This window comes from Echinops telfairi, unplaced genomic scaffold (assembly GCF_000313985.2).
Source record: "Echinops telfairi isolate 266 unplaced genomic scaffold, ASM31398v2 ScPeMD7_7420;HRSCAF=8458, whole genome shotgun sequence".
Taxonomy (NCBI): domain Eukaryota; kingdom Metazoa; phylum Chordata; class Mammalia; order Afrosoricida; family Tenrecidae; genus Echinops; species Echinops telfairi.
The window spans coordinates 20,673,936-20,685,385 of NW_022111320.1; the positions used below are offsets into that span (position 1 = coordinate 20,673,936).

Genomic DNA, 11,450 nt, shown 5'->3' on the forward strand with positions numbered 1-11,450 from the left:
TGCCTTACACCTGATCCCTTCGACACCTCGTGGTTGCATAGCCTGGTGTGCTTCTTCCATGTGGGCTTTGGAAACATTTAATTTTTACCTTACATGTTCTGAGAACTTTTATTTTTTCAGCATCTCCCACTTTCCTAAGTAGAAACATTTTAGTGACTAGGAATAATCTTTTGGCTCTCTTATTTTGTAACTTAAATAGAATATACTGTCTGCAAAGGGTAAAAATGTTAAAATATTATTATCTTATTAAATTATTTAAATCATTATGTATAAAGTTATTAAATACAGTTAGTAAGCATACATGTTGCTATTTTTGTAAAAAACCATGCCATGAATATTCCAATTTTGTGACTCAAACATTGTAGTACTGAAACTAAAGATAGAAGTTGGGGAAAAAAATCAATTTTAGATTTCTGACAGTTATGAATAGTGTTATATAAGAGTAGAAAGTCAAGAACATGAGAGGGTCACTGCCTTATTTTTCACAGCACATTCTTTGTAGTTTATTCACAGTTTTGAGACTAAATTTGTGGGACTAGAAAATGAAGGAACAGATAAAGACAGGAAAAGTATAGCTAATATTATTAAACTTTTATCGGTAACTAAACTTTATATGTGGAGTCTCTCTCTTAGTTTTCTTTTGTAGGAATTGTTAATCACATGTTTTAAATGGAGAAATGTCTTCTTCAAGGTCTCCCAACTAGTTAGTGGAGGAGCTTGTACTCAGATTTAGGTCTGTGACTCCAAACCCAATACTCTTTTCACATGGGACACTTTACTTTCTTTCAGGGGTCAGTAGAAAGTGGTTATGATTTCTGCCTGCTCCTCTCAACATGTTTTCAACAGATGTTAGAAGATTTGAATAATATCTTCGATGCCATGGTGTCTACAGAGGTATCATGTGTTTTCTTGTGCTTGGTTAGAATATACCTTCAGGGATAAAAATGGTTATATAATACAGATAATTGTGATTGAACCAAATTGCTGCTTATGATATTGTATGATTTTACTTCTTTCCTGCTATTTAAAAGCTTCTTAAAACATAAGGAAGCATTCTTTACCTTAGCAGTTCTACCTCTGTGAATTCATCTTAAAGACATTTGCGTTAGATAAGTGTGCATTTATGAATAAATAAGTTCATTGCATTGTTTCTAATAGCAAAATCTTGGAAGCAAGTGTTTGGTAAGCAAGGGTTGGAATACTTTCATTCCACTACAGATGGATTACCTGAGTTCCTGTGAGCAGGAGCACAGCCACAGCTTAGATGGCTTCTCTGCTTTAGGGTTTCAGGAGCCTGTAATCAAGTAGTTGGCTGGAGACTTAACTCAGGGAAAGCAAACACTTTTAAGTTCACTTAGGTTGTTGGTGGAATTAATAATCTCCTTGTGCTTACACAACTGAGGCTTCTTGCTTGTTGTCACCTAGAGTTCCCTCTAGCTCCCAAAGGCGACCTGCAGTTCCTGTCACGTGGCATTTCCCAATATGATCACTTCATTAAGGCACCCCCAGAAGTTTCAAGAGCTAGCCACACAGTTTTTTTAAAAAGTAACATAGTCATGAGATTGACATCCATTGTCACTTCGTGTGACCCTAGGGGACAGAGTAGAACTGTCCCATAGCTTTTTTGGGGTTGTAGTGTATTTAATTGTGTTGTTTTACGAATATATACAGTATGACACACCAATTCAAGTTTCCACATCTACAGTCCAGTGACACTGATTACATCCTCTAGATCGTGTACCCATTCTCACCCACCTTCCCTGAGTTGTTCCTCCACCAGTCACATAAACTCACTGCCCCCTAGATTTCCTGTGCAACTTTTGAGTGGTTGAGTAGCCCTGGTGGTGTAGTGATTGTTAGGCTGTGATCCACAAGGTCATCCGTTTGAAACCACCAGCCCCTCCACAGGAGAAAGATGGGGCTTCCTACTCCTGGAAAGAGTTACTGCCTTGGAAACTCACAGGGGCAGTTCTGCCCTGCCTTATAGGGTCACAGTGAGTCAACATCGACTTGATGGCAGTGAGTCTGAGATTGACAATCTGATCCTATGTAGACAGATATTAAAAGAGCATAATGCTTATGGCAGACACGTTACCCTAGTTAAGCTAAACTGTTATTTGGTGGTCAGGGGATATTTTTCATTTAAGGTTTAATGGTTATCTCATAACAGTTTCATGGGTTCGTCCAGCCTTGTGGCTCCAGAATGTTTGGGTTCCATGAGAGTTTTAAAAGATTTTCTATATTTTTTACCTTTTGCTCGTGATTTTTCTATAGAATCTATTATCAGAATGTTAAATAATGGTAGCTAGGTGCCATTGAATTCTCCTGGTCTCCTGGCAAAGGAGGCAGTTGTTCCTGGAGGCAATTAGCCAGACATTTTCCGTTTTCTCCTTCTATTTTTGATGTTCCTTCCTCTGTTGCTCCAGGTGAGTAGAGACCCAGTGCTTTGGATGACTGCAAATCTTTAAGACTCCAGGTTCCACTCAGTGAACTAGGAAGTGGAACAGAAACAGTAAATGAATTATGAGGCCAATTAACTGGGGCGTTTCATGAAACCATGACCCTAAATTTCTAAACCAAGGAACCAGATCCCATGAGGTGTTTGGCTATACATAGCCTCTGCTGGTTTTCTTCTTGGCTGTTATAAATATATTCTAGCGCACAACTTTTGCTGATTCAGCTTTTGACAAATCTTAAACTCTCTACCATTGAGTGGATGCCGACTCATAGTAACCCCCCCCACCGCCCACCCTCCTGTGGGTTTCCAAGATTGTAACTGTTTACAGAAGTAGAAAGCCCTGCCTTTCTCCTGTGGAGTATCTGGTGGTTTTGAACTTCTGACCATGCAGATCCTACCAGGGCCTGTTAGACAACTTATATAACTTTTGCTATATTCTGTTGATAAGAAATGTCACAGGCCTGGCAGGGAAGCAACAAAGCCCACATGGAAGAAGCACACCAGCCTTGTAAGCCCACATGGAAGAAGCACACCAGCCTTGTAATCACAAGGTGTCGATGGGATCAGGTACTCAGGCCAGAATGTAATGTCTTATAATTTGATATCCCAATGAACCCAGTGTAAATTTCTTCTAAATTTTCAATAGTTGCTGCTTTTGATTAGATCGAGGTCTCTATTAGTTTTATATGGTCACTGTTAGTGATCCCTCCTTGGTGCCTGCCCTAGTTTTGTAAGGCATTGGGATTGAGGAATTACAAAGATAGTAATGGGATTGATGATTACCTGGGCACATGAAGGGAGAGGGTGGGAGAAATGGGGAATCAACATCAAATGTGTAAAAAGGGAAAAAAAAGTTCCAAAGTTGATTGTGACAATGATTACACAGCCCTTCTTGATATGATTGAAACATTGAATTGTATGATACGTTAATTATAACTCAATTTTTTAAATGCTATTTTCAACCTAACTAATGGACAAGCATACCTCAAAACGATTGCAGGTTTAGTTTCAGCCCACAGCAATAAAGCAAGTAATGCAATAAAGTGAATCTCGTGATTACCCCACCCTGCCCATTGCACAAGTTATATTTACATTGTACTGTATGTAGTCGTTTATGTGAACAATAGTATTGTGAACATTGTTGAAATACTGTGAGAATTACCAAAATGTGACACCGAAACACAGATTGAGAACATAGTGTTAAAAACATGACACTAATAGACTTGCTCCATGGAGGGTTACCACACATCTTCAGTGTGTGGAAAATATATTATCAGCAAAGAGCAATAAAGTGAGAATCTGTAGTGATGTTTGTTAGAATTAAATAATAATATGTGATAAAGTGGTAAATTGCTTTAAATGTAATATTTGTTAGATTATGTGAACACTAACAAGAAAATTATTTTGTAAAATCTTTCTGCATGGAATTATATTAGTAACTGAGCAGGAGACTTTTTTGATTATTGTTCTTTGTTCTTTTAGTTACTACTACTTCCTCAAAAAAGTTGTTAATACAGATTCACAGATACTACCCACCACAGTATTATAGGTAAAACACCAGACTTTCGGACAAAATCAACTAATAAAAACACTGGCAGCAACGAAAACAGTAGTGAGTTATTTTGGTCTCTGTGTGTATGAAGCCATGTGATTCACAGCATTAGTGTGATGACCGAGAATGAATTAGAATGTTCACAAAGTATATTCTACCTTATCTTTGAAAGTATAATGACACATATGAGCTGGGGTTACCAAAAAATGTTTTTGTTGTTATAACGAACTATAGAGACAGTCTTTTTTTCTTCTTCTTTTGAGTCTTTTTCTTAAAAATAATATGTTTCTGCTAAAACACTGCCCCCAAGTTTTATAGACAGTCATTTTGGTGTCACCTCTTGATAACGTTACTCTGGCATTCCCCAGTGATGGCACTGGAGGTCTGTTAGTGAGTGCTGGAAAACACGAGGCAAATTGTCGTCAGATGTCAAGCAGAATGAAGAGTTTACTGAAGCACCAAATATCTGGAAGGATATGGTCCTTATGCTCCAGCTCTCCTGGTGTGAAACAAGTTGTCAGCTACCCTAGGCCTTTGGAGGGAGAGAAGGAACTTCTACAAGATGAGGTCATGACAAACTACCTATATACTCCTGTATAAGCCGAGTTTTTCAGCACAATTTTAATGCAGTTTTTGTGGTAAAATTAGGTGCCTCAGCTGATGTTCGGGTCAGCTTATACTCGCGTATATATGGTAAGCTCAGATAAAAATTTAGACCAGGCTTGCCTCACAGTAGGTAGATGTTCCAAAGATTGTGGAGATGACAGCCCTCCCTTATGCCTCTAGAGTCTGTAGCTTCAATCTATAGTTTTTTTGCCTGGGATGTATATCATCTTCCTGGGGCTTGATCTCCACTGCCTCTCTTTTGCATTGAATTTATTTCCTGTGTGCCACATCTCTCTTGAATGAAATATATCTAAGTAGTAGCATATGTACAAAAGATGCTACGAGTCTTGAGGTCTGGGATGTCTATACCAAGTATGAGGCTAGAATGGTTTAATTTGAAAGCATTCCAATTCAGGATTATGAATGAATAACTCTCTTGTCTATTTCCTGATTTAGTTTGGAAGTCTGAAGCTATTCTGTTAATCCTATATATGGCCTGTATCTGAAGTTTACTATGATAAGCCTTGGTTTGACTCAGGACTTGTGTTGAACATTCTGTGGGCCCTTTTAGTGTGGCAACTCTTATCCTTAATGTTTGGGAAGTTAGTTTATTTTATTAATGATTTATTTTTCTCTCTTTATCTTTTTATTTGAATATGAGTTCCTCTACACTAGAACTTTGATATTTATATTCTCTCTTTCAAGTTTTATCCCTATCTTTTTTCTATATTTCCTTGGAGAATTTTCTCAATTTTAGTTTCCAAGCTTTCTTTAAAAAATTTTTTATTTTATTGGAGGCTCGTACAGCTTTTATAACTTTCTATACATCAATTGTATCAAGCATATTTGTACATATGTTGACATCATCATTTCTTTTTTTTTTTAACATTTTATTAGTACTGTTTTTATTACAACTGTTATCCCAATCCATACACACATCAATTGTGTAAAGCGCATTTGTACATCGTTTCTCAAAACATTTTCTCTCCATTTAAACCCCCGACATTAGGTCCTCATTTTTCCCCTCCCTCCCCATTCCCCCCTCCCGCATGAGCCCTTGATAGTTTATAAATGGGTATTTTGTCATATCTTGCCCTGTCCGACGTCTCCCTTCATCCACTTTTCGGTTGTCCGTCCCCCAGGGAGGAGGCCACACACAGTTCCATGTAATCGGTTCCCTCTTTCCTACCCATTCTCCCTTTACCCTCCCTGTTTTGCCACTCACACCACTGGTCCTATAGGGCTCATCCGTCCTGGATTCCCTGTATTTTCAGTTCCTATCTGTACCAGTGTACATCCTCTGGTCTAGCCAGTCTTGCAAGATAGAATTCATGGTAGTGGGAGCACATCATCATTTCTAAAACATTTTCTACTTGAGCCCTTGGTATAAGCTCCTTCCCTCCCCCACCTCCTCCACCCTCCCACTTTTGTGAATCCTTGATCAATTATATACTGTTATTATTTCATGTCTGTTGTTTCCCTTCACCCACATTTCTGCTATTTGTCCCCTTGGTGGTGGTGGGGCTATATATCCAACCTTGTGATGAGTCCCCCTTTCTCTTTCTTCCCCCTCCCTGACCATCCCCCAGCCTTCATGATCTCGCTATTCCCACTACTGTTCCTGAGTGGTCTATCGGTCCTGAATTCCATGTGTCGAGAGCTCTTATCTGTACCAATGTGTGTACTCCGGTCTAGCCAAATATGTAATGTAGTACTGGGTCATGGTAGTGGGGTGGGTTGGGGGAGCATTTAGGAACTAGAGGAATGATGTGTGTTTCTTCAGTGCTATACTACACCTTGGTTGAATCATCCCTTCCTTATAACCCTTCTGTGTGTGTGGGGTATCTAATTGTCTACAGATGGGCTTTGGGTCTCCCCTCCAAACCTCCTTGTTCACATCTATATAGTTGTTTGTTTTGGATCTTTTCAGACCTGATACCCGATCCTTTCTACATCTCATGATCACACAGGTTGGTGTGCTTCTTCCATGTGGGCTTATTTGCTTCCCTGCTGGATGGCTGCTTGTTTAACTTCAAGCCTTTAAGACCCCAGACAGTATATATTTTGATAGCCGGGAACCATCTGCTCTCTTCACCATATTTGCTTATGCACCCATTTTGTCTTCAGCGATTGTGTATGGAAGGTGAGTATCAAAGAATGCCAGGTTATTAGAACTAAGTGTTCTTGTGTTAAGGGAGGCTTTTGAGTAATTTTCCCCCCAAGCTTTCTATTAAATATTAATGAGATGTAATCCTCATATAAGATTCACTTTTTTAAAAGATTCACTTTCTATTAAAGTATATAATTCAGTGACTTTTAGTATACTCTCAAGGTTGTGCTGCATCTCCACTGACCCGTTTCAGAACATTTTTATCAGCCCCAAAAGAAACCCTACACTCAATAGCAATCACCACCCCTCTCTTTTTTTATCAACCTCTGGCAACTACTATTATGCTTTCTTGCTGTCTGGATTCATTTGTTCTGAACATTTCACATTAGTGGCTTCCTATAATTTGTACCATTTGCGACTAGCTTCTTGTCCTTGCCACAATGTTTTCAAGAATCCTCCATTTTATGACATGAGTCAGTACTTCTTTTTATGGCTGAATAGTATTCCATTGTATGGATGTACACATTCTGTTTATTGATTCAGCTGATGAAGATGGGTTGTTTCTACTTTCTGACTGTTAATGAGTAATGCTATGAATATTCCTATGTTAAATTTTTGTGTGGATATACAAGGGGGCTTCAAAAAGTTTGTGGAAAAAGTTCATAATTTGAAATTCTATTTTTCCATGAGCTTTTTGAAGCTCCCTTGTAATGTTTTCAGTTTTTCTGGTTATGAATCTGGGAGCAGAATTGCTGAGTTCTCTTATGTTTAATTTTTGCTGTTATGCTTTTTTTTTGTTTTTATTTTCAAGAGCTTATTTTTACTGTGTGACTTTTTCTTGTTCATATCTATGATGGCGCTTTAGAAGGTTTGTGGAAAATGGAATTAAATAATAATTACATTTTTCTGTGAACTTTTTGAAGTTCCATTATATTAGCCTACTGTTCTTGTTTAACTGTTACAATCTATATAGTTTAACACTCTTAAGATATTGAGGATAGTTATATCTGAAACTTACTTTGCATAGTTTATTTTCACCAAGGTACCTTCTTTCCTTTATCTCCTGAGCTAGTTGCCTTTTTGAGAGAGTGAGTGACTGAGTGAGTGGGTGGGACTGGTCAATGTAGAGATTCCCTCAGGGAGAGGCAGGTATTATGGGAACAGGGCGAATGACCCTGAGGAACATATTTCAGTATGTAGGCTTTGACCTCACAGTCTCTTCAGTTGTCTCATCCCTCTTTTTTGCAGAGCTAAGCTGGTCTCTTAGGAACTGTTTACATGCTATGAGGTAGGGGATGGGTGAGTACAAGTAGTAGTCTGGATATGAAAATCCAACTAAATACTCCTATAAGACTTATACTGAATTTTTCCTTTTTCTTTTTGATTTGACTTCACTCTGTTTCTGGTTACTTGGTTTCCAGTGTCTTTATTATAGAGGGTCTTGTAGTGTGCTTGCCATCTTGCCCAACATTTTGTTTTCTTTTAAAAATCATTTTATTGGGGGCTCGTACAACACTTACCACAACCTATACATCCATCCATTGTGTAAAGCACATTTTTACATTTGTTGGCATCATCATTCTCAAAACATTTGCTTTCTACATGAGCCCTTGGTATTAGCTCCTTATTTTTTCCCCTCCCTCCTCAGCCTCCCTCCCAAGCCCTTGATAATTTATAAATTATTATTATTTTGTCATGTCTTGCCCTGTCCGACATCTCCCTTCACCCACTTTTCTGTTGTCCATCCCCTAGGGAGGGAGTTATATGTAGATTCTTGTGATCGCTTCCCCCTCTAGCCCACCTTCCCTTTACCCTCCTGGAATCGCTACTTTCATTATTGGTCCTGAGGGGTTTATCTGTCCTGGATTCCCTGTGTTGCCAGTTCTTATCTGTACCAGTGTACATGCTCTGGTCTAGCCAGATTTGTAAGGTAGAATTGGGATCATGATATTGGGTGTGGGGAGGAAGCACTAAAGAACTAGAGAAAAGTTGTATGTTTCATTGGTGCTATACTGCAGCCTGACTGGCTCGTCTCCTCCCCGCTACCCTTCTGTAAGGGGCTGTCCAGTTGCTTTGGGTCTCCACTCTGCACTCCCCCTCATTCACAATGATATGATTTTTTTGTTCTTTGATGCCTGATACCTGATCCCTTCGATACCTCGTGATCACACAGGCTGGTGTGCTTCTTCTATGTGGACTTTGTTACTTCCCAGCTAGATGGCTGCTTGTTTGTGTTCAAGCCTTTAAGACCCCAGATGCTATATCTTTTGATAGCTGGACACTATCATCTTTCTTCACCACATTTGCTTATGCACCTGCTTTGTCTTCAGCAATCCTGTTGGGAAGGTGAGCATCATGGAATGCCAGTTTAATAGAACAAAGGGTTCTTGCATTGAGGGAGTACTTGAGTAGAGGCTCAATGTCTATCTGCTACCTTAATACTAAACCTATAAATATATGCACGTGCATCTATTTCCCCATTGTCATATATAAATATATTTACATATATACATGCCTGTATTTAGACCTCTATAAATGCCCTTTGCCTCCTAGTTCTTTCCTCTATTTCCTTTTACTTTCATCTTGTCCCACTATCATGCTCAGCCTTCCTTTGGGTTTCAGTAATTCCTGTGGGGTACATTGTCCTTGATCAAGCCCTACGAGGCCTCCTACACCCTCCTCGCCATCGATTTTGGATCACTTGTTGTTCCCTTATTCCTGGGGTTGTTAGCACCCATTTCCTTTCCCCCACCTCCCCCTCTCCCATGTCCCCCTGGAACTGTTGGTCTTGTTGTTCTCTCCTCTAGATTGTTTACGCTGGCTATCTTACCTAGATGGACCTGCAGAGATAATAATATGCACAAAAACAAGACAGAGCAAAACAAAGCAACAAAAGAAAACAAAACAACAGAAAACCAATGACCAAAAAAGAGAAAAACCTGTAAATAGTTCAAGCTCTGAAATAAAATGAAAATAGAAAAAAATGTTATGAAGAAAATAGCACTTAGGGAGATCGACGCAATACCGTATACACAGTTCCCCCGGTACATTTTATTTCAGAGCATCGTGGGCCACAAAAAATTACCTCGTGGGCTGCCAGTTTGACACCCCTGCTCTAGAGAATCCAGCCCAAGATACCTAAATATAAGACTAGAAACTATAAAACTCTTAGATGAAATCTTAGAAATGTTTTAAACAATTATTTGTTGTTGTTTTTTTGTTATATACAGCAAAACACACACACCACTTCCACAATTTTTATATCTACAATTCAGGGACACTAATTATATCTTAAAATTTGTCGTATCCATTCTCACCCACCATTCCCCAATTATTCCTTCACTAACTTATAAGCTTCTTAATCTAACCTTTGGAGTTTGATTCCATGTAGGTATATATTTAAAAGAGCACGTTATTCAGGATAGATACTCTTTACACAGGAGTAAATCTTTGTGGCTTTAGCATGACCAATGGTTGATTGCTTGTTTTAACATTTTATCGTGCCTTAGGTGAAAGTTTACAGCACAAATTGCTTTCACATCAATTCATAGTAAATTGCTCTGTGACATTTGTTGCCATCCTTGCAAGGCATAAGCATTCTCCTCATTTCCACCCTGCTTCCCTGTCCCTCCCCCCCACCCCTCTCAAATTTCCTTGCTCCTCTTTGCCTTCCCATCCTTGTTTTTGGGCAAGTGGTGCATGTTTAGTCTTGGTTAGTTGATGGTTTTAAGGAGCATGTTCCTCAGGGGTGTTACTGTTGATAGTTCATTCCTCAGGAGTGTTACTGTTGATAGTTCATTCTTTAATTTGGCTGAAAGAGAGCCTCCTAGGGTGGTTTCAGTTCCAGGTGAAAAGGGTATCTTAGGATAATAGTCTTCGCGTTCCTCTAGTCTCTATCAGTCTTATTAAATTTGGTCTTTCTTATGGATTTGAATTTTATTTTACATTTTTCTTCTATTTTGACTAGGAACCTTGATTGTGTTCCTGGTCAGAGTGGTTGGTAATGGAAACCAGGTACCATCTGGTTCATGTAGCACATTAGTCTTTTGTATTACTTTTCCTGTTTTTTACTCTCCTTAGCTCTAAATAGGAAAAGATTAAGAGTTGTATTTTAGATGGCCTCGTGCAAGCTTTTCAGACCCTTAATGCTGCTCACTAAACTGGGGTACGTATAGAACATTATCTATGAGTTCTGTTATGCCAACTGACCTAAATGTCCCTTGAGATTATGGTCTTTAGTCTTTATGCTCAGTCACTGAGTCTATTTTGATATAGCTAAAGTTTTCATAACTGTGCCTGTTATGAACTCTATTTTATAAGTAACTACTAATGCAGCACATACAATTATGTATAAACACCTATCCCTGCATATAGGAGCCTGGTGGCAGAGTGAGTTACATGTTGGGCGGCTATCTGCAAGGTCAACAGTTTGAACCTGCCAGTTCTGAGGAAGAAAAATGAGGCTGTGCTTGTAAAGATGTACAGCCTCAGATACCACAGGGGAACAGTTCTACCCAGTCTTGTAGGGTCATTATGGGCCAGAACTGGCTGGATTGCAGTGGATTTAAAAAGAATATATATTTATTCTGATATGTATATGTGTGTACTCTCATATATTCTCCCACATCTATGAGAGGGCTTCAAAATTTGTGGAAAATGGAATGAGAAGACAATGGAATATTTCCCCGAACTTTTTGAAACCCATCATATAGGCATATCAACCC

General features: G+C 38.9%; 1 protein-coding gene across 16 annotated transcripts in view; it reads left to right on the plus strand.

Moving 5' to 3' along the window:
* The first annotated feature begins 812 nt into the window (after nt 1-812).
* Nucleotides 813-11,450, plus strand: part of LRRFIP2 (LRR binding FLII interacting protein 2) — a 114,144-nt gene continuing 103,506 nt past the window's right edge. For 5 of the 16 annotated variants that reach the window (XM_045297591.1, XM_045297595.1, XM_045297592.1 and 2 more), the window contains exon 1: nt 814-894. In XM_045297591.1, the coding sequence (XP_045153526.1) occupies nt 875-894 (20 nt within the window). In that variant the 5' untranslated portion in view covers nt 814-874. Of the gene's footprint in view, nt 895-11,450 lie in introns of all 16 variants that reach the window. The other 11 variants (XM_045297596.1, XM_045297593.1, XM_045297597.1 and 8 more) reach the window with 3 other exon arrangements.